The following is a 24,710-nucleotide window of genomic DNA, read 5'->3' as shown; positions in this document are numbered from 1 at the left end:
CTCCTCCTGATTCCATGATCCCTGAGCCTTCAGAGAATTCCAGACAGCGCCCCAACCTAGTAGGCTGGCGTCTGTTGTTACAATTGTCCAGTCTGGCCTGCTGAATGGCATCCCCCTGGACAGGTGTGGCCGATGAAGCCACCATAGAAGAGAATTTCTGGTCTCTTGATTCAGATTCAGAGTAGGGGACAAATCTGAGTAATCCCCATTCCACTGACTTAGCATGCATAATTGCAGCGGTCTGAGGTGTAGGCGTGCAAAAGGTACTATGTCCATTGCCGCTACCATTAAGCCGATCACCTCCATGCATTGAGCTACTGACGGGTGTTGAATGGAATGAAGGACACGGCATGCATCTTGAAGCTTTGTTAACCTGTCCTCTGTCAGGTAAATCTTCATTTCTACAGAATCTATAAGAGTCCCCAAGAATGGAACTCTTGTGAGAGGAAAAAGAGAACTCTTCTTTTCGTTCACTTTCCATCCATGCGACCTTAGAAATGCCAGAACTAACTCTGTATGAGACTTGGCAGTTTGAAAGCTTGAAGCTTGTATTAGAATGTCGTCTAGGTACGGAGCTACCGAAATCCCTCGCGGTCTTAGTACCGCCAGGAGGGCACCTAGAATCTTTGTGAAGATTCTTGGGGCCGTAGCCAATCCGAATGGAAGAGCTACAAACTGGTAGTGCCTGTCTAGGAAGGCAAACCGTAGATACCGGTGATGATCTTTGTGGATCGGTATGTGAAGGTAAGCATCTTTTAAATCCACTGTGGTCATGTACTGACCCTTTTGGATCATGGGCAAGATTGTCCGAATAGTTTCCATTTTGAACGATGGAACTCTTAGGAATTTGTTTAGAATCTTTAAATCTAAGATTGGTCTGAAAGTTCCCTCTTTTTTGGGAACCACAAACAGGTTTGAGTAGAACCCTTGTCCTTGTTCCGACCGCGGAACCGGATGGATCACTCCCATTAATAACAGATCTTGTACACAGCGTAGAAACGCTTCTTTCTTTATCTGGTTTGTTGACAATCTTGACAGATGAAATCTCCCTCTTGGGGGAGATAATTTGAAGTCTAGAAGGTATCCCTGAGATATGATCTCTAGCGCCCAGGGATCCTGAACATCTCTTGCCCAGGCCTGGGCGAAGAGAGAAAGTCTGCCCCCCACTAGATCCGGTCCCGGATCGGGGGCTCTCGGTTCATGCTGTCTTTGGGGCAGCAGCAGGTTTCCTGGCCTGTTTGCCCTTGTTCCAGGACTGATTGGGCTTCCAGCCTTGCCTGTAACGAGCAACAGCTCCTTCCTGTTTTGGTGCAGTGGAGGTTGATGCTGCTCCTGTTTTGAAATTCCGAAAGGGACGAAAATTAGACTGTCTAGCCTTAGCTTTGGCTTTGTCTTGAGGTAGGGCGTGGCCCTTACCTCCTGTAATGTCAGCGATAATTTCTTTCAAACCGGGCCCAAATAAGGACTGCCCCTTGAAAGGTATATTAAGTAATTTGGACTTAGAAGTAACATCAGCTGACCAGGATTTTAGCCACAGTGCCCTACGTGCCTGTATGGCGAATCCTGAGTTCTTAGCCCTCGCAGATTGGTGAAATTTGTTCACATTGTACAGATTGACTTTTATCGTTGGGTGCAAGAGAATGACTGGGACTGACGTAGAGGGGAGGAGCTATATGCAGCTCTGCTGGGTGAATCCTCTTGCATTTCCTGTTGGGGAGGAGTTATATCCCAGAAGTAATGATGACCCGTGGACTGATCACACATAACAGAAGAAATTGTGTTTAGGAAGAATACTAACTTGAAGCAACATTTAGTACCCAGTAGGCTGAGACCGATTAGGGAAAACGCAAATACAGTTTCCACCTGGTTAAATTCAACATCCAAAGTGAATGGATTCTATGGATGTAGGAGAAAAAATTGTACAGTTTGTACATTGATAGACAGAAATAATAACAGAACATTCTTTTGTCACCAAGATAAGGTAAAATGTCAAATAAAGTCACACTTAACATGCCAATCAAAATTTCTGTTTTACTTGCTTGAGTGCTCGTGCCACAAAAGGTATATTGCCAGAACAAAAAGAACCATAAAGAGGAGGGTAATGGAGCATATTTCAAATATTGAACAAGGGTTGACTACACATGGTGTGTCGGATCACTTTAGGACTCACCACAATAAAGATTATAGAAATCTAAAAGTCCTGGCTATAGAACAAGTCAACTTAGATATAAGAGGAGGAGACCGTCTCTTGGCTTTTAAATAGAGAGAGATGTTCTGGATCCTTAGACTCAGAACTCTGGAACCCCTTGGACTCAATAGAGAAGTCGATTTACAGGCTTTTCTAGTTTAAATAAAAATAAAAGTATAATTTGGTTTAAAGATAACAATGACAGACCATGGGAACATATAATCTGTCCTCATGTCTCTTATTGTTTATTAAAAAGATTCACAATAATTCACCTAATCATTGATAATTAATTTTCCCTATTTTACACGAATTTATAACTCTGGTCCTTATCAATTTGGAAACATTCCCAATCTAATCTAATGTTTTTTTTTTCCATCGATCCAATTAAATGTTCTATATAACACATTATTTATAGTTACAATTTCTTCCGTTTTTTGGTGTACATTGTTCTTCGTATCATGATGCATTTTATATTGATCTTGACGTGCATGATATTTAAAATTAACAATTAGTTTTAGTACATTGAATAGAGTAATAGGGGTCAATATATTATTGGTGGAATTGGGCCAATTCACCGTTTCCAAGCGAGCCTTTAGGACCGCTGCTCCTTAACTCATATGACACCCCTGAAACTGCGTATAGCAATCCGCCTGATCCTATACGACCGGGCTGATTGACACCCCCTGCTAGTGGCCTATTGGCCGCGAATCTGCAGGGGGCAGTATTACACAAGCAGTTCACTAGAACTGCTTGTGAAATGCTGAATACAGACATCGTATGCTGTCCGCATTCAGTGATGTCTGGCGGACATGATATGCTACAGCGTATCATGTCCGCCAGACTTTAATAAATTGACCCCATAGAGTTTTATTTATTTATTTATTTTTCATGTATTTTTTTTATACCAATCATGAGGGTCTATTAGCCAAAATGAATTAACTTTTTAGATGAGGTTATTGATTTATGAATTAATTGTTTATATAAAACCGTATATATTTTAAATGTAAGATATGACTGATATATTATCCTTTAGTTTATAGATACTTACGAATTAGCAACAAGTAAGTGGCTTCATAAACAATTTGCTAACAGCCCATTAGATTTGTATTCATCTGGAATTTACGGTAGATTTGTATGAATGATGTGAAATAGGGGCGGACTTTCAATGAAAGATCATGATAAGGAAGCAGGGAAGGGGAAGCGTGTATAGCCTCTGATGAAGCGGAGTCATGTCCGTGAAACGTGTCATGGAAACACCCCCTTCACGTCACTATGCAAGCCTGGACTGGCAAATCATACTGAGTGATACTTTGTAGAAGCTCCGTTTTTTTTCCTTGATGAAACAGCGTGTGGGGAAAACTCAGCAGTGTCTGATCAACTATACAGCGGGCATTGGAATTGTACCTAGGAGTCTTCTTCGGGTGTATCCCGCTTGCTTGTTTTGTATCAATATACCTCATATGTTTGAGGGTCGATCCTGTGAGTAGCTCCTCAAAAGTGGATTGGACTACTGTTTTATATGTGTCATTTTATATTAAACAATCTACACTTAGAGTCTTTTGTGCGCTCTCTCTTTTCACATTACTACAGAATCGTTATCCTACCTGATTTGGCTGTCAGGCCAGTGAGAGCAGCCGGACTCCAGGACAGTGCAACTTTGGAGACTGCAGTTTCACCGGAACATTGGATGTGTGAGACTCTAATTTACCAGAGTGTTATTATACACCACTGTTTTATATATATCCTCCACCCTTGTGTTTGAGTTTATTGATTGTTTTGTTTGGCTTACATTCATAATTGTTTCTTTCAGGTGTATGCTAGTTAGTGAGAAGCCATAACATTAGACAACGTTTTTGGCTTAATTCTTACTATTTACTGTTACTGTTTTTGATTTCCTTATACAGAGAAGCATTCATTTATACACATTGGGCTAGATTACAAGTTTATCTTAGATTACAAGTGACATGCTCAATAACCAGTTTCACTTGACCATTAGCGTGCCATGGTAAAGCACGCTAACCAGAGAAGGGTTAGCGCAGCAGCCTTCGCTAGAGTGCAACCTATACTTTTGATAGATATCCAGACCATTCTAATTTGAGATGGTAAGTTGAAATTTATAGTTTGTACTAGAGCATAAGCCAAAACTTCACTAGATTATTTAGTACACCTTGAGTAAACTGTGAGGGTTAAAACATGAGTTGCATAAAACACATTAAAACACATTACAAATAAAGTATTACACACATAAATTTTTTTAATAAAATATATATACAGGGAGTGCAGAATTATTAGGCAAGTTGTATTTTTGAGGATTAATTTTATTATTGAACAACAACCATGTTCTCAATGAACCCAAAAAACTCATTAATATCAAAGCTGAATAGTTTTGGAAGTAGTTTTTAGTTTGTTTTTAGTTATAGCTATTTTAGGGGGATATCTGTGTGTGCAGGTGACTATTACTGTGCATAATTATTAGGCAACTTAACAAAAAACAAATATATACCCATTTCAATTATTTATTTTTACCAGTGAAACCAATATAACATCTCAACATTCACAAATATACATTTCTGACATTCAAAAACAAAACAAAAACAAATCAGTGACCAATATAGCCACCTTTCTTTGCAAGGACCCTCAAAAGCCTGCCATCCATGGATTCTGTCAGTGTTTTGATCTGTTCACCATCAACATTGCGTGCAGCAGCAACCACAGCCTCCCAGACACTGTTCAGAGAGGTGTACTGTTTTCCCTCCTTGTAAATCTCACATTTGATGATGGACCACAGGTTCTCAATAGGGTTCAGATCAGGTGAACAAGGAGGCCATGTCATTAGATTTTCTTCTTTTATACCCTTTCTTGCCAGCCACGCTGTGGAGTACTTGGACGCGTGTGATGGAGCATTGTCCTGCATGAAAATCATGTTTTTCTTGAAGGATGCAGACTTCTTCCTGTACCACTGCTTGAAGAAGGTATCTTCCAGAAACTGGCAGTAGGACTGGGAGTTGAGCTTGACTCCATCCTCAACCCGAAAAGGCCCCACAAGCTCATCTTTGATGATACCAGCCCAAACCAGTACTCCACCTCCACCTTGCTGGCGTCTGAGTCGGACTGGAGCTCTCTGCCCTTTACCAATCCAGCCACGGGCCCATCCATCTGGCCCATCAAGACTCACTCTCATTTCATCAGTCCATAAAACCTTAGAAAAATCAGTCTTGAGATATTTCTTGGCCCAGTCTTGACGTTTCAGCTTGTGTGTCTTGTTCAGTGGTGGTCGTCTTTCAGCCTTTCTTACCTTGGCCATGTCTCTGAGTATTGCACACCTTGTGCTTTTGGGCACTCCAGTGATGTTGCAGCTCTGAAATATGGCCAAACTGGTATTTTGCGCCTTGGTTTTTCCACACGCTTCTTGAGACCCTGTTGACTATTTTGAATGAAACGCTTGATTGTTCGATGATCACGCTTCAGAAGCTTTGCAATTTTAAGAGTGCTGTATCCCTCTGCAATCTCACTATTTTTGACTTTTCTGAGCCTGTCAAGTCCTTCTATTGCCCCGTTTTGCCAAAGGAAAGGAAGTTGCCTAATAATTATGCACACCTGATATAGGGTGTTGATGTCATTAGACCACACCCCTTCTCATTACAGAGATGCACATCACCTAATATGCTTAATTGGTAGTAGGCTTTCGAGCCTATACAGCTTGGAGTAAGACAACATGCATAAAGAGGATGATGTGGTCAAAATACTCATTTGCCTAATAATTCTGCACTCCCTGTATATCATATTAATATTAATAAAAACATAATTTATGCTTACCTGATAAATTTATTTCTCTTGTGATGTATCAAGTCCACGGATTCATCCTTACTTGTGGGATATTCTCCTCCCCTACAGGAAGTGGCAGAGAGAGCACCCACAGCAGAGCTGCCTATATAGCTCCCCCCTTAGCTCCACCCCCCAGTCATTCGACCGAAGGCTAGGAAGAAAAAGGAGAAACTATAGGGTGCAGTGGTGACTGAAAGTTTAAAAATAAAAATATATATGCCTGTCTTAATAAACAGGGTGGGCCGTGGACTCGATACATCACAAGAGAAATAAATTTATCAGGTAAGCATAAATTATGTTTTCTCTTGTAAGATGTATCGAGTCCAGGGATTCATCCTTACTTGTGGGATACCAATACCAAAGCTTTAGGACACGGATGAAGGGAGGGACAAGACAGGGACCTTAAACGGAAGGCACCACTGCTTGTAGAACCTTTCTCCCAAAAATAGCCACCGAAGAAGCAAAAGTATCAAATTTGTAAAATTTGGAAAAAGTATGAAGCGAAGACCAAGTCGCCGCTTTGACTTTGCACAGCTATGCAAATAAACAATTAACCCCTTAATGGCAAAACTGGATTGAAAAAACTTCAAAACCGGTAAAAAAAGACTTTCAGCACCTTGCCACAGCTCTGCTGTAGCTCCTACCTGCCCTTCAGAATGATTTGTGGGGAAAAAAACTTCTTTTACAGCCCTCAAACACAGCAGGAACCTCAGGAGAAGCAGTTAGATGTCTCTGAGGAAAAGAAACTGTGCAACTGAGGCGCGAAAATAGGCCCCTCCCACCTCACTCGATGTTTTGAGGCCTATCAAACAAACACCAGAGTGTCTCTTAATTAACCATGTGGGTTAAAAATCCAAAAAACAAGCCACAATGACCCCTTTAGTCCCTTCAAAAAACGTTATAATTGCATCATTCATTGAATAAACAAAAACGTTTTTTTGTGGGGTTTTTTAACAGTGTCACCAGTAACTATTGAGCCCTTCAAGCAAGCTGAAATTCCTATCAAAGAGTCTGAATACAGCTTACCCTTCCCTCATGGGAATAATGCCAGCCTTTTCTAGAATCAACACAGTCTGTCTAGAAAAATATAGACTGAACATACCTCATATGCAGCTTAGCATGCAAACCATTCCCCCAACTGAAGTTTTCCTGTACTATTCAGCCCTTGTTAGAAGAGCAGTGGATCTTAGTTACAAAGTGCTAAGATCATCATCCTCCTTGCAGAAATCTTCATCCCTTTTCTGCCAGATAGTAAATAGTACACCACACTCCTCTTGCCCTTCCTAGCAGTTAAGCAGGCAGAGAGAATGACTGGGGGGTGGAGCTAAGGGGGGAGCTATATAGACAGCTCTGCTGTGGGTGCTCTCTCTGCCACTTCCTGTAGGGGAGGAGAATATCCCACATGTAAGGATGAATCCGTGGACTCGATACATCTTACAAGAGAAAAGGTTTTAACGAGCTAAAAAGAGATATGGTACATGGCAAAGTGTTTAACTGGAAAAGGCTCCAATGTGTGTGTATATATATATATATTTGTAAATGTGTTTGTGTTTATTTGTGTATACATGTTAGTGCACACATGCTTTCTATTTTTTTATACAAATACACACACATATTATATGAAGTCAAGAGAAAATCAAAAGGTCAGCGAACAGAGTATAAGTCTCTACACAGAAGTGACAGCTCAAGAATGAAGAAGTAATGTATAAACTTCGAAACGCGTAAGGTTTATGTTTAGTGGGAGCTGTTTATGTCCAGGAATCAGCTTTTTAGTAGCAAATTGTTTTATTGTTATTTTATGATACATTTTAATTTCCTACGGACCGGTGTGGAGATACGAGTAGCAACAATCTATCGGATACTCTTTTATTTTTAACGCTTTGTATCTTACCTCATTATGGATTGAGGTCACATTGTGTGAGTTTTAAATTGGCAAATGTGTAAATAAATCTCTTGGTGTTTTACGGTATCACGCTATGTGATTTGTTTTACTTTTTCACCCACACCTGTTGAGACTGAGACTTTCGACCGACAAGGGGAGACCCTGCCTCTATCACAGGGAAATATTACAGGCAAGACCGAAGGTGGATTAATATTCTCTCCACTAGGACCGAACGTTGTACTTACCTCACAGGATTGAGGTCAAATCCGGTAAGCATATCGGCTATATTATTGCATATCAACTGCACTTGGATCACAGGGAAGTGTGGATTATATAAAAGGAATGCACCTTTTGGGAAACTGTCACTTCTGTGTAGAGACTTAGGGGCCGATTTATTAAAGTGTGGACAGACATCATACAATGTAGTGTATCATGTTCGCCGCACATCAATAAATGCCAACAGCATACGCTGTCGGCATTTATCATTTCACCAGCAGTTCTGGTGAACTGCTTGTGCAATGCCGCCCCCTGCAGATTGGCAGCTAGCTGGGGGTATCAATAAGTCTCAGAGGCAGCGGACACAAGGCTTGCGCGGAAACAGGGGTATCGGAGCTTGATAATTCGGCCCCTTACACTCTGTATGCTGACCTTTTGATTTTCTCTTGACTTCTTATATTTGCATCAATTTGAGCGGCACAAGTATTGTTTTTCTGTTAAAACTGTATATGTATATGTTTGTATATATTGTGGCTTAATTATACTACATTAGTGCCTTATTAAGTATAGCTATTGGAACAACATTATTGCAGTATTTGATATCAGCTGAGTTTTTGAATCACTGTTGTCTAGCGTTGGTGCAACATTTCCTTTTTTTCCTATTGACACACACACACATAAGTAGCACATATGTATGTTTCAAATATATACCAATAACTATTTGTTTGGCAAATTATACAGTTTATACCCTTGGCTTAACCATGTTTGAGTTTGCAAAAGGAAAACAAGCCACAGTATTATTTTAGTGTAAATTACAGGGATCTGCTATTGTCAGTTATGGAAATACATGTAGCAAGGTGAGCCTTTAGAAGTCTGCTGGGTGCATTTTCAGCTCTTATAACTTACAAATAGCTCCTATACTTTAGATATGTAATTTAAAATAGCTATTTTCTGTTAAAGCCGTTGCCTATGCTGAAAAGATAAAGGCCCATAATAGTCACAAAATGACATGCTCTTATGCCTTGTGAATTAAAGTATTTTTAACTATTATGGCCCTTTTAGATACTGTAGTATTAGCTATAGAAACACTATTAAAACAAGAGACAGCAGTAGAAATCAATATCCCAGTGGGAGGCAGGAGATAGAGTCCAGTCTAGTTCAAATGGTGTTTCTGCATTTGCTTTGAAAAAAAATGAACTCATCATCTGCTTGCACTAATGCATGGTTCCTTTAAATAGCTGAATTCAAGATTAGCTACAACACGTTAGTATTCACCTTAAACTGTCTGAATCGAAATCCTTTATTTTGCTGCTTGTAATAGAAGAAGCCAGCAGTAACAGCAATGACAATAAATACAGTCACCAATGACGCAACCACTCCCATAGTTATTGGATGATTTATTGGATCTTTACGTGCTTCCTAAAAAAAAAAAAAAAGAATGTTTAATGTTAGTGAAATAATATAATGGTTTGCAGTCAAATTACAGTTCTTAGTCTGCAAAAAATAATAATGAAAAATATTGCTTTAACCCGTTCCCGCCCTTAGGGCATTCTATGCCATCCTAACTGCACTGGGCTTTAGCTCCCTTAGGACGGCATAGAACGTCATAGCCGTTTGGCTGTACTGAAGCAATAGGCGCTTTCTGAAATTGGATTGCAGGCTGGAGGGAGTACCTAGCGTCATAGTCACTCCTCCCCTGACACAATCCCATCATTGAAATTGCGCGATCACATGAACAATCACGCAATTTTAATTTTTACTTATGTTTTACATCAGAACTTTGTTCAGATGTAGACAAATAAGTCCGGGCAGGAAGGGGTTAAACATGTCATAATCATAGTTTTTATGTTTGCAAACATGGTAAATATACTTGCTGGTTGAAGAAGATCAGATGTGTTTTAACAAATATATTGAAAATCACCATTTTATAATAGTGAACATTATTAAAAACAAATAGGAAAATAAACATCGTCACAGCTGAGTGCATTTATATTTATCCTACATCCTTAAATAAAGTGTAAAATTATATTTTAGAAGGGCCTTAAAGGCAACTTGAGTGGGATTTATTCCCATCCAAAATATAAAACAGGAATATTCTCACTACTATCTATCATCTTTCATAATATTATCTGATATGAATTTAAAACATTTTTTCAACAAATAATTTAATAAGATTGTAAAGGTGTATATTGAATACAAACTCAGCATCAATTTACTCTTTGGACCAGCTTACAAGTGGAGCACTATTTAGCACATTCACTCACACGCAAGCACCACCAGAGGTAAACGAGCGTATTACAAATTGAAAGTATATTGTTAGACTACAATGGAGAGAGCAACTTCCATTAACAAAATGTGCAGTCTTTTTATATTTACACTTTTGGAGTCACCAGTTCCTACTGAGCATGTGCAAGCATACACAGAATATACCTATAATGTGATTGGCTGATGGCTGTCACATGATACAGGAGGAGTGGAAATAGACATAACTTTGAAATTTGTCAGAAAAAAATCTACTACTTACTTGAAGTTCAAACTAAGGGGTAGATTTAACAAGCAGCGGATGCTACTTTCTATGCCCGTAGTTTCTGGCTCGCCGCAAACTTAAGTTAAGAAGCAGCGGTTGTAGAAATGCTTGTGCAATGTTAATGCTGACAGCGTATCATGTCCGCTCGACCTGTGATAAATCTACCCCTAACTGCTATTGCATTGTCTTTTTGTCATGCATTTGTATTTACTGGCCCTTTAAAAAAACTAACATCTATCACTCCTGCACTAACCCGACACCACGTCAGGCCTACAGCCCTAACCCGAAGTGAGTTATAAATATTTTACATTCCTATGCTCTTCACTAAGGATAACATTTTCTTTATATATATATATATATATATATATATATATATATATATATATATATATATATATATATATATATATATATATATATATCCAAAAGGAAAAGAACAAATGGTGCCAGCAATTCCTTAAAAGTTGAAAAACCTTTATTGGGGTGTCATCATGAAAGAACAGCAACGTTTCGGGTGACAAAACCCTTAATCATGCTATGGATTGCTACACAACACAGCTTTAAATAGGCTAAGTACCTTAATTACAAACATATTAACTCCATATGTGCTAAACATTATTGCCAAAATACAAATGTTTCTACTGCCATCTACAGGATAAATTTATACATGACTCATAAAAAATCATTTAGGCAGTATTTGGTATCTATAATAAAGGTTGTTAAGCACATAGGTAAAGTTAAGCACATGAGCAGTGGTGCTGTACATTTCTAATAGTTCTAGTGAATTGGCTTTTTGGAATAGAAGAAAAAAAGCCAATTCACTAGAACTATTAGAAATGTACAGAACAAGGATATACAAGGTACTAGACTTGAGGAAATGGCTGACAAGTTTAGGGAAAGAGGATATCCCCCTCTATGATCACTAAGTGTAAAAATGAAGCTTTGCATGACACAAAGGTAAAAACAAAGAAAGACACTAAACGTGTCATCTTTTCCTCTGAGTTTAATACACATAGTGATCATATTGCTAATATTATAAAAAAAAACACTGGTATCTTTTAAGTAAGTTTAATCCCCATATACCTGAATTTAAAATCCCCCCTATGCATTCCTACAGAAGGGTTAAAAACATTAGGGACACTTTAGTTAAGGCTGACATAGGTGGAACAAATACTAATAGAATTACTTATCTAACAACCCCTAAAAAAGGTTCATACCCCTTGTGCACAATGTAATGCCATGATAAAAGGAGAACACATAGAACAAATGAATGATAGAAAAATTCGAGAAATGGATGGTTATTACACTTGTCACACAGATTTTGCAATGTATCTATTAAAATGTCCTTGTGGGAGGGGCTACATAGGGGAGACGACACGCCCCATTAGGGATAGGATCAGTGGTTATAAATCTTCTATTAGATGCCAAGATAAAACACTTCCAGTTTCTTCCCATTTTTTAGAAATGAGACACACTGTCAGCCAACTCAGGTTCCAAATAATTGACCATATTCTAAAACTTAGGAGAGGAGGCAACAGGGAATTAGAATTAAAAAAGAGAGAGGTATGGTGGATCCAACATCTTAAAACTGTGCATCCCATAGGTCTTAACAGGGATTATGATCTCCATTTGTTTTTATAAATTATATCTTTTCACATTTATATATATATATATATATATATATATATATATATATATATATATATATATATATATATATGTAACTATTTTTTAATTTTTGGATCTCATGATCTAAGTATGCACCACTGCTCATGTGCTTAACTTTACCTATGTGCTTAACAACCTTTATTATAGATACCAAATACTGCCTAAATGATCTCTTATGAGTCATGTATACATTTATCCTGTAGATGGCATTAGAAACATTTGTATTTTGGCAACAATGTTTAGCACTTATGGAGTTAATATGTTTGTAATTAAGGTACTTAGCCTATTTAAAGCTGTGTTGTGTAGCAATCCATAGCATGATTAAGGGTTTTGTTACCCGAAATGTTGCTGTTCTTTCATGATGACACCCCAATAAAGGTTTTTCAACTTTTAAGAAACAGTGCTGGCGCCATTTGTTCTTTTCCTTTTGGATTTACATATTTGAGGTGAGCAGAAACCTCAGGCTATCTATTATGAATTTTTGACTAGTGCTGGACCTATTGCCTATATATATATATATATATATATATATATATATATATATATATATATATATATATATATATATATATATATATATATATATATATAAAATGATTTTGGTAAAATATATATCTATACCTATATATCTATATGAATATATACAGGTATAGCTGTATAGCTATATATATATACACATACATATATATACAGAGAGAGAGAGAGAGAGAGAGAGAGAGAGAGAAAAGAGAGAGTGAGAAAAAGAAATATTTAGAAAACAAAGAACATTTTCTTCTAAATGAGCATTGGAACGTAAAATATTTACTGTAAAAATAAAGTTAAAAGCATAATTTATATTAATATATTTTTTTTACAGGTATTTGAGTGGAAAGGGCTCCAAAGTATATATACATATGTATATATGTGTATACTTGTGTTTATATGCTTTATATGTGTTTATATGTATAGATACATTATAGCCCTTTCCATTCAAACACCTTGTCATATACCATATACCTTTTAACAAACGTACGGCTAGATTACGAGTTTTGCGTTAGAGGCTATGCGGTGCTAACGAGCAGTTTTCTCTCACCTCTCACTTACATACAGCGCTGGTATTACGAGTTTCAGAAACCCGTCATTAAAAGACAAGAAGTGAGCGTTGAGCAAAATTTTGCTCCTTACCACACTCCAATACCAGCGCTGCTTAAGTCAGCGGGGAGCTGGTGTAACATGCTCGTGCACGATTTTTCCATAGGAATCAACGAGGAGAGCTGGCTGAAAAAAAGTCTAACACCTGCAATAAAGCAGTGTAAAACTCACTAACGCAGCCCCAATTATTCCTATGGGGAAATAAAAGTTATGCTTACACCTAACACCCTAACATGAACCCCAAGTCTAAACACCCCTAATCTTACACTTAGTAACCCCTAATCTGCCACCCCGACATCGCCGACACCTACATGATATTATTAACCCCTAATCTGCTGCTCCGGACACCGCTGCCACCTACATTATACTTATGAACCCCTAATCTGCTGCCCCCAACATTGCCGCCACCTACATTATATTTATTAACCACTAATCTGCTGCCACCAATGTCGCCGCCACATACCTAAATTTATTAACCACTAATCTGTCGCCCCCGTTGCCGCCACTATATTAAAGTTATTAACCCTAAACCTAACACCCACTAACTTAAATATAATTTAAATAAATCTAAATAAATATTCCTATCATTAACTACATTATTCCTATTTAAAACTAAATACTTACCTATAAAATAAACCCTAAGCTAGATACAATATAACTAATAGTTACATTGTAGCTATCTTAGGGTTTATTTTTATTTTACAGGCAAGTTTGTATTTATTTTAACTAGGTACAATAGTTATGAAATAGTTATTAACTATTTAATAGCTACCTAGCTAAAATAAATACAAGAGTACCTGTAAAATAAAACCTAACCTAAGTTACAAGAACACCTAACACTACACTATAATTAAATAAATTAACTAAATTAAATACAATTACCTAAATTAAATTAAATTAGCTAAAGTACAAAAAAACAACACTAAGTTACAGAAAATAAACAATAAACAAATTACAGATATTTAAACTAATTACACCTAATCTAATAGCCCTATTAAAATAAAAAAGCCCTCCCAAAATAAAAAAAACCTAGCCTAAACTAAACTACCAATAGCCCTTAAAAGGGCCTTTTGCAGGGCATTGCCCCAAAGTAATCAGCTATTTTACCTGTAAAAAAAATACAAACAACCCCCCCAACAGTAAAACCCACCACCCACATAACCAACCCCCCAAATAAAATACTAGCTAAAAAAACCTAAGCTCCCCATTGCCCTGAAAAGGGCATTTGGATGGGCATTGCCCTTTAAAGGGCAGTTAGCTCTATTGCAGCCCAAAGTCCCTAACTAAAAATAAAACACACCCAATACACCCTTAAAAAACCTAACACTAACCCCCTGAAGATCGACTTACCGGGAGACGTCTTCATCCAAGCTGGGCCGAAGTCCTCAACGAAGCCGGGAGAAGTCTTCATCCAAGCCGGACAAAGTGGTCCTCCAGACGGGCAGAAGTCTTCATCCAGACGGCATCTTCTATCTTCATTCATCCGGCGCGGAGCGGGTCCATCTTCAAGACATCCGACGCGGAGCATCCTCTTCTTCCGACGACTAAAGCTGAATGAAGGTACCTTTAAGTGACGTCATCCAAGATGGCGTCCCTTAGATTCCGATTAGCTGATAGAATTCTATCAGCCATATCGGAATTAAGGTAGAAAAAATCCTATTGGCTGAGGATTGAAGTTCAATCCTATTGGCTGATCCAATCAGCCAATAGAATGCGAGCTCAATCCTATTGGCTGATTGGATCAGCCAATAGAATTGAACTTCAATCCTATTGGCTGATTGCATCAGCCAATAGAATTTTTTCTACCTTAATTCCGAATGGCTGATAGAATCAGCCAATCGGAATCTAAGGGACGCCATCTTGGATGACATCACTTAAAGGTACCTTCATTCAGCTTTAGTCGTCGGAAGAAGAGGATGCTCCACGTCGTATGTCTTAAAGATGCCGTCTGGATGAAGACTTCTGCCCGTCTGGAGGACTACTTCGCCCGGCTTGGATGAAGACTTCTCCCGGCTTCGTTGAGGACTTTGGTCTGGCTTGGATGAAGACGTCTCCTGGAAAGTCGATCTTCAGGGGGTTAGTGCTAGTTTTTTTTAAGGGGGTATTGGGTGGGTTTTATTTTTAGGTTAGGGACTTTGGGCTGCAATAGAGCTAACTGCCTTTTTAAGGGCAATGCCCATCCAAATGCCCATTTTCAGGGCAATGGGGAACTTAGGTTTTTTTAGTAAGGGTTTTATTTGGGAGGTTGGTTGTGTGGGTGGTGGGTTTTACTGTTAGGGGGGTTGTTTGTATTTTTTTTTACAGGTAAAAGAGCAAATTACTTTGGGGCAATGCCCCGCAAAAGGCCCTTTTAAGGGCTATTGGTAGTTTAGTTTAGGCTAGGGGTTTTTTTTTATTTGGGGGGGGGGGCTTTTTTTAATAGGGCTATTAGATTAGGTGTAATTAGTTTAAATATCTGTAATTTATTATTTTCTGTAATTTAGTGTATTTTTGTTTGTACTTTAGCTAATTTAATTTAAGTAATTGTATTTAATTTAGTTAATTTATTTATTTATAGTGTAGTGTTAGGTGTTAGTGTAACTTAGGTTAGGTTTTATTTCACAGGAACTTTTGTATTTATTTTAGCTAGGTAGTTATTAAATAGTTAATAACTATTTAATAACTATTCTACCTAGTTAAAATAAATACAAACTTGCTTGTTAAATAAAAATAAACCCTAAGATAGCTACAATGTAACTATTAGTTATATTGTAGCTAGCTTAGGGTTTATTTTATAGGTATTTAGTTTTAAATAGTAATAATTTAGTTAATGATAGGAATATTTATTTAGATTTATTTTAATTATATTTAAGTTAGTGGGTGTTAGATTTAGGGTTAGATTTAGGTGTTAATAACTTTAATATAGTGGCGGCGACGTTGGGGGTAGCAGATTAGGGGTTACAAATTTTATTATAGTGTTTGCGATGCGGGAGAGCCTCGGTTTAGAGGTTAATAGGTAGTTTATGGGTGTTTAGTTATGCGTTTTATGTTACGGCATTGTACCATAAAACTCTTAACTACTGACTTTTAAATGCGTTAGGACTCTTGACAGGAGAGGGTGTACCGCTCACTTTTTGGCCTCCCAGGACAGACTCGTAATACCGGCGCTATGGAAGTCCCATAGAAAAAAAGACTTTACAAAGTTTACGTAAGTTGTTTTGCGGTAAGGCCAAAGGCGTGTGCGGTGCCCCTAAACCTGCAAGACTCGTAATACCAGCGGGCGTAAAAAAGCAGCGTTAGGACCTCTTAACGCTGCTTTTTTACCCTAACACAAAACTCGTAATCTAGCCGATAGTGTCTCCTCTTACTGTCACATTTACTTTCAACTTGTAATATGAGTGCAAGTTAATGCGGCTGTGATATTGCAAACACATTATAAATGATCAACCTTGAAAACACTTGAAGAGTCTTTTGTTTGCACAGAAACACCTGAAGTATGCAGAATAAATGAATTAACAAATATGCTTACCTGAACAAGTGGTGCAATAAGGGGTCCCTTTATCACATGAATAATTCCATTAAAGGCTGGAATATCCCAGCTAACAATCACCTTGTTATTTACAACCTTAGGACACTATAAAATAGAAAAAATAGTTTCACTTAAAACAGAAAATATTGGCACATACAGGATGTAACAGCATGAGTTACTGTTAAGTTCTGACAGCATAAACACACATATACAAAGAACCACATTTACTAACATGAGAATATTTACTGCATTTGCAAACAGGAACATACTTGCATGTGCTTGGTTGATAGCAACATAATTATTTATACTCAAAACAGTATACAGCACTTTACCAACTCTTTTAGTTCTTGTGCACGACTGGGATAGGTTAAACGTTTCGGGTTTATTCACCCTTAATAATGCCATACTAATTAAACACCAAACTAGTACTTAAATACACACCTATTTACAAACAAGAATGCAAACAGTTCAAAACCATATGCCCCTCATAAAAATCACAATTGTGATATTACATTGCCACCTAGTGGTTAAAAAAAATTCACTTAGAAATATATTTATACATATGTACTGTATGTATCATATTGTAACAGAGCAGTACTGCATAGATTAACCAAGTAGGAAAAATACATTTGTAACACGTTATATCATTGTTTAACACAAATTGTAAATTCTTGATAATAACTGTTTCATAAAAATATAGACATCTTTTTCTCTGTTTAACCCATTAGGTACCATCGATTCTAATTTGCAAATCCAAAATAATTCCCTCTGTTTTAACATTGTGATTTTTATGAGGGGGTATATGGCTTGGAACCTTTTGCATTCTTTTTTGTAAAGAGGTGTGTATTTAAGCACTGGTTTGGTGTTAATTAGTATAGCATAATTAATGGTGAATAAACCCGAAACATTACCTGTCTCGTGGAGCCTGATGTTCCAATAAAGATTGTTTGTGATACATCTTGGTGCTGTGGGAACTTCTTTGGACTTTAGCAACATAATTATTAACAGGCTCAAGTGTTTTAAAACTAAAATTTGGTATATTCATGAAATTTAATTTTTCACTGTTTTTGAGATTCTTTAGACTTTGATAAATTGACATACTGACATTTTTTACCAAACATTTTGAGTTGACAAGAACATTTTACTGTAAACACTTTTTTCCCTTATTGTGTTCCCATGGATATGTTATACCCGCTGCAAAATATTATATGTATTGGAAATTCTTGGTTTATTCTTGCAATTGAAATAGCTAGCTTTGTTCATTGAAACCTCTAAACCTAAACCTTTATGTTTACACCTCCTGAATCATAAAAGGCCATTCTTGAGTCTCATAACATATCAAACACATGAACTAAAAGGTGTAAAGATAAATCAAACATTGACCAACAAGTCAATACTCATTTGTATAACTAGTATGCAAAAATATTAAACATTACTGACAGAAATAGACAAGGGTACACAATCCCAAATAGAAATTATCTGCAACCAAACCTGAAAAATATTAATTATGGCCCATATTTACATGGCATCAACTATGAATGAAGGTCAAGTTCACTGAGATTTTGACCTATTCTAGTTCGCCTTAAACACAAGATCGCCACAGGATAATCTCCTCATTCATTTGATAAGCCCATAGGTAAGGTGATAGGAATGGGGATATAAATTAAATAAACCGAATGTCCTAATCCTATAAAATAAAAGGTTTAGTGTGTTTGTCCGAAGCTGTCATGCGCAGTAGAGACTGCACAAGAACAAACACACCTGGCCTTCAACACACATACCTGGGCTGGCTGCTGGCACCTAATCCGTGAAGGGGGCGGAGCCGACCAGCCATGAAGGGGCGGAGCCGTGTATTGAAGTTGGCGGAGCTGGGCATGAAGGGGCAAATTCTGAGAGTGACGGGGGCGGGGCCGGGCGGGAGCTGCCGTGGCTGTCTGAGTGTCTGCATGAGAGAGAGAGCAGCACAAGAGGGAAGATACAGAGCAAAAGAGGGGTAGAGAGAGCAAAAGAGAGGGGGGAGAGAGCAAAAGAGGGGTGAGAGCAAAAGAGAGGGGTGAGAAAGAGTAAAAAAGAGGTGTGAGAGAGAGCAAAAAAGAGGGGTGAGAGAGAGCAAAAAAGAGGGGTGAGATAGAGCAAAAAAGAGGGGTCAGAGAGAGCAAAATACAGGGGAGAGAGTAAAAGAGAGGGGGAGAAAGAGCAAAAGAGGGGGAGAGAGAGAGTAAAATAGGGGGAGAGAGAGTGCAAAAGAGGGGGAGAGAGAGAGCAAAAGAGAAGGGGAAACAGAGAGAGCAAAAGAGAGGGGGGAGACAGAGAGAGAGCAAAAGAGAGGGGAGATAGAGCAAAAGAGAGGGGGGAGAGAGAGAAAAAGAGAGGGGGAGAGAAGAGAGAGCAAAAGAGAGGGGGGGAGAGAGCGAAAAAGAGAGTGGGGAGAGAGAGAGCAAAAGAGGGGATAAAGTGCAAAAGAGAGGGGGAGAGAGAGAGCAAAAGAGAGGGGGGAGAGAGAGCAAAAGAGAGGGGGAGAGAGAGCAAAAGAGAGGGGGAGAGAGAGCAAAAGAGAGGGGGAGAGAGAGCAAAAGAGAGGGGGGAGAAAGAGAGCAAAAGAGAGGGAGGAGAGAGCAAGCAAAAGAGAGGGTGAGAGAGTGAAAGTGGGCAAAAGAGAAGGTGAGAGAGAGTGCAAAAGAGAAGAGGGAGAGAGAGAGCAAAAGAGAGGAGAGAGAGCGCAAAAGAGAGGGGGAGAGAGCACAAAAGAGAGGGGGAGAAAGAGCAAAAGAGGGGGGGAGAGAGAGCAAAAGACAGGGGGAGAAAGAGCAAAAGAGAGGGGGAGAGAGAGCAAAAGAGAGCGGGAGAAAGAATAAAAGAGAGGGGGGGAAAGAGCAAAAGAGAAGGGGGAGACAGAGCAACACAATGGGTGAGAGAGAGCCAAAAGAGAGGAGGAGAGCGCAAAACAGAAGGGGGGAGAGAGCAAATGAGAGGTGGGAGAGAGAGTGCAAAATAGAGGGGGAAGAGAGAGAGCAAGAGAGGGTTGAGAGAGAGAGCACAAGAAAGGGGGAGAGAGAGAGAGAGAGAGAGAGAGAGAGAGAGCAAGAGAGGGGGGAGAGAGAGAGAGAAAAAGAGAGGAGGAGAGAGCAAAAGAGAGGGGGAGAGAGCAAAAGAGAGGGGGAGAGAGAGCAAAAGAGAGGGGGAGAGAGAGAGATCAAAAGAGAGGGGGAGAGAGAGATCAAAAGAGAGGGTGGAGAGAGAGAGAGAGAGAGCAAAAGAGAGGGGGGAGAGAGAGAGCAAAAGAGAGGGGGGAGAGAGCACAAAAGAGAGGGGAGAGAGAGAGAGCAAAAGAGAGGGGAGAGAGAGGAAAAGAGAGGGGGAAAAGAGAGAGCAAAATAGAGGGGGGGAGCAAAGGGGTGGGACTGCTGTACTGCAAAAAAATGGCCTGTGTACACGGGCTTTAGGACTAGTTAATTAAATAAACAGAGTGCCCTAATTAATAAGAAAGCAAACATTCTTAAAGATAGTATAAGTTTTTGTTTTGGGATATGCCAACCCAAAATTAACCTATTAACCTGACATCTCTGATCAATAAGGAAATTGTGGCTGATCGTATCCAGGGTTATAGATCTGCATTTCCAGTCATAGGCATTATCACCACACAGCATCCCTAAATTATCAAATTGCCAACTCCAGAGTCATGACACTGGAGACCTCTCTGTCCTCACAGAACTCCAGTTCATGCAGGTATGATTAGGCACTCCACCTGAAGAAGCCATCTCCTGATCAGCAGCCTCTGTGAACTTACGTGGTGTCTCAGTCCGCTGGCTCTCTGTAAGCACACTCAACACATCCTTTCTAGCGGGTCGCACCACCGCCAAATAAAGCCAGTAATTTGGCGCAATCTGCTGTTCCAGATGGTAAGTAGCAGTTAGAGGCTCCATACGTATATGTTGCTCTGTTAAAAAAACTTCCTCATTAGTAGGTAGTCTCGCAACTAGAGAGGGCAACAACAGGAGTGCTAGTCTTCTCTAGCTTCATGTTCAGGATAATCATCTGTTTATGACTGTGTGATACAGCAACCCATTGGGTCATTGTATAAGACTAATGAGTAGAGTTGGCCGAGTTTTCTCCTTGCAGCTGTACCTCTGCAATCTTGCAATAATGCAGGTGACGACGAAATCCCCTCTCTATGATATCCAGGAGCTGTAACCTGTGGGCCTCCAGGATAGCTACTAGTTCAATTAGTATTTAAATAGCAGTGACAGTGCGCTGTTGTTCCTGAATATGGGCTGTTGAAAGCCTCTCCTTAGTAGGGCCCTCACAGGCCTCATTCTCCAGGTCGGATAGGAGGCCCAGAATGAGTAGTATCAATAGACACAGCTTTGTCTCTTGAACATGAAGATAAAAGTTTTGAAGTTGTATGGGTTTAATATCTGCTGATAATTGACGGTTTAACAGCAGGCTGCTCACAGCTACCAATTTAGTGACCATTTAAGTTGCTGCCCAGAGGCACTCCCAGCACTACTTCTTTGTTCTGTATATTATCTTCTTTTAGATTACAATTATTTGTCTGTGTGTTGTTATTGCACTCTAGCTTGTAACCATCCTTATATTTTAAAATTTGAAAAAGAATGTTTCAATTAAAAAAAGGCTATACAATCCCTTACAAAATTGCAGGTTTTTGAAATGTAAAGACAGAAATAACAACAATGCAGATGTCAGATTTTTTCCATCTGTACGGTGATCTTCCAACAAATATCCAGAGGGGAAAAAAATTAAGTTAATTATTAGGAACATTTTAAACAAAAAAATAAAAAAAAATAAAAAAATCTTCTACACCCCACACAAATAATACATTGTGCAAGCACCTTTTGCATTTGGAATTTAATCCAACTTTTCTTTGCAAAAAAGTTCAAGTTCCTTCAGATTGCGAGGGGATCACCTGTGTATGGCTCTATTTAGGTAATTCCACAGGTTTTGATGGGATTGAGGTCTGGCTTCTGACTGGGCCATTCCAAGACTTTGAATCTCCTCTTATGAAGCCATGCCTTGGTCGACTTGGATGTGTGCTTTGGGTCATTGTCATGTTGGAATGTGAAATTGCTCTTCATCTTCACCTTTTTGACGGACGCCAAAAAGAGTGCCAAAATATCTTAATAATTGGAGCTAATAATTATCCCATTAGTCTTGACAAGAGCCACTGACCTAGCTGACGAGAAGCAGCTCTAAAGCATCATGCTATAACCACCATGCTTCAAAATTTGTATGGATGAGTTTTACTGGTTTTGCGCTAAACATATCTTTTACAATTTAGGCCTAAAAGTTTAATTTTTGCCTCGTTAGACCGTAGCACATTTTCCCACATGGTCTGGGGTGACTGAATTAATCTATATTATATATATATATATTAATAAATTAGATGGCCTTGGAGGTTCCTTTTTGTAAGAAAGTGTTTCAGTATTGCCACCCTACCCTATAGCCCAGACATGTTCAGAATACAAGGGATGGTGGTCACATGCAAGATACCACATTTTCTCCAGTTATTGATGATGGCTTTGACAGTGCTCCATTGTACATCAAGTGCCTTCAATATTTATTTATATACCTCTCCTGATTGGTACTTTTCAACAATTTGCTCTTGCTGTTTTCTTTAGGAACTCTTTGCGTGCCATGACTCTCTCAGTAGGATGCAACCCAAAATATTCAAACAAATCCTACAGGAACACGACTTCTATCTGAGTTTAAATCAGAATCACTTTCATTGTTGGCACATGTATGCTATTTACCTACAGACATGATTGAGAATGTGATTGGCTAACTATGAACACAATCAGGCTGTTGTAGGTTGGTTTTTTTTTAGTAAAAAAAAGTTCCTATTAATTAAATATCTTTTTTTTTGTCTGGGTTTTTGGTTGTTGATATATCACACAGTACAGATGGAAAAAGTCTGACATTTTCATTGTTGTTATTTCTGTTTTTACATTTCAAAAGCATGCAATTTCATAAGGGTATGTATTCTTTTTATATCCACTGTAGGTTATAAAACAATATATATATTGAGAGGGTTTTGTTTGGCATCTGAATAATTATTAATAGAGTGCCCACTTAAAGGGACAGTCTACACCAGAATTTTTATTGTTTGAAAAGATAGATAATCCCTTTATTACCCATTCTCCAGTTTTGCATAACCAACACAGTTATATTAATACACTTTTTACCTCTGTGATTACCTTGTATCTAAGCCTCTGCAAACTGCCCCCTTATTTCAGTTCTTTTGACAGACATCCATTTAGCCAATCAGAGCTTGCTCACTGGAACTCCACGTGCTTGAGCACAGTGTTATCTAAATGATAAACGTGAACTAACACCCTCTAGTGGTGAAAAACTGTCAAAATGCCCTGAGAGAAGAGTCGAGCCTTCAAAAGCTTAGAAATTAGCATATGAACCTCCTAGGTTTAGCTTTCAACTAAGAATACCAAGAGAACAAAGCAAAATTGGTGATAAAAGTAAATTGGAAAATTGTTTAAAATGACATTCTCTATCTGAATCATGAAAGTTTATTTTGGACTAGACTGTGCCTTTAAGATGGTTTAAAACTGAGCAATTATTATTGAATGATAATAAGTTTTATTCGTTGGAGCATGTCATTTTAAGACTAACAACCTTGCACCTTTGCAAAGGGCTTAAACATATACTAGAAGTGCAGCTTGAACCCTGAAGAGTACTGCTGGTATTGATCAGAAACTGCCACTGATCCAATCAGCAATGCAACGGGCACTGCACTGCCGACTGGATCAGCAGTTTCTGCTCAGTTCCAGCAGTGCTCTGCGGGTGCCAAGCTGTACTTCACCTCTATGTGTTTAACCCACACAAAGGGGTTAAACACATAGTAGAAGGGTCGTTAGTGTTAAAATGGCATGCCTTTTACGTATGAAAGGTATATATAAACAAATAAGGTTACATACTGAGGTAGCATTGCAGTTTGCTGAGGTGTGATCAGAAATGGAAAGGTTGTATCCTAGTTTAGAAACCAGAACACTACTGTTAGTGAGATTTGCGTAATTCTGAAATACGTCAGATACGTGATGCTCCAGGTCCCGCCATGTTAAAGTCTAGAAAAAAAAGAATTGTAATTTTAATCTAACAGTTTAACTTTTATCTAATAAAAATGTAAATATTTTTAGCTTTACAGTATACTTTTGTTACAAACTTAAATACAATTTAGCAATCTATTTTTTTTACTGGTGTTTTTATTAGTTCAATATTTCATTTATTTATGTTTCTTTAAATTACTATTTTCTTTCCAATGGCATGGAGAGTCCACTAATCCATTCAATTACTAGTGGGAATTCAACTCCTGGCCACCAGGTGGAGGCAAAGAACATCCCAGCAAAGCTTCAAGTATCCTCCCACTTTCCACAATCCCCAGTCATTCTTTGCCTGTGTACATTGTAGGTGATGTGTGAATAAGGTGTCTGAAGAAATCAAGTTGTAAATCCTTTAATCGGTACCTTTCCCTGCAAGCAAGGATTGGGGTTATGTTGTGTCCATGTAATTCTCTTTAGTAAGAGTAATGGTGGCTTTTAGCAGTTTGAAGACAGCGAGGTGGTCTTTGATTACCTTCCAACATTTTTGCTACCCCTATATAGAAAACCAGGGTTGGTTACTCTGTTTTTACTTTATCTACAGTTCTATGTCAGTGAGGATTCTGTCACACTTGCTGTACCTGCCCTACAGCGGATTTTCGTTCCTTGTTTAAAAAAAAAAAAGAACACGGTGGATT

General features: G+C 38.5%; 1 protein-coding gene across 1 annotated transcript in view; it reads right to left on the bottom strand.

Annotated features, from left to right (window-relative positions):
* The window catches only part of STAB1 (stabilin 1), a 1,127,460-nt gene that overhangs the window by 24,221 nt on the left and 1,078,529 nt on the right, over positions 1 to 24,710 (bottom strand). The window contains exons 65-67 of the mRNA XM_053721023.1: positions 23,893 to 24,039; positions 16,946 to 17,050; positions 9,387 to 9,530 (exon numbers count right to left, since the gene is read on the bottom strand). Coding sequence (XP_053576998.1) covers positions 9,387 to 9,530; positions 16,946 to 17,050; positions 23,893 to 24,039 — 396 coding nt within the window. The remainder of the gene's footprint in view (positions 1 to 9,386; positions 9,531 to 16,945; positions 17,051 to 23,892; positions 24,040 to 24,710) is intronic.

This window comes from Bombina bombina, chromosome 7, assembly GCF_027579735.1.
Source record: "Bombina bombina isolate aBomBom1 chromosome 7, aBomBom1.pri, whole genome shotgun sequence".
Classification (NCBI taxonomy): Eukaryota; Metazoa; Chordata; class Amphibia; order Anura; family Bombinatoridae; genus Bombina; species Bombina bombina.
This window is presented reverse-complemented; position numbering and strand designations above follow the sequence as displayed.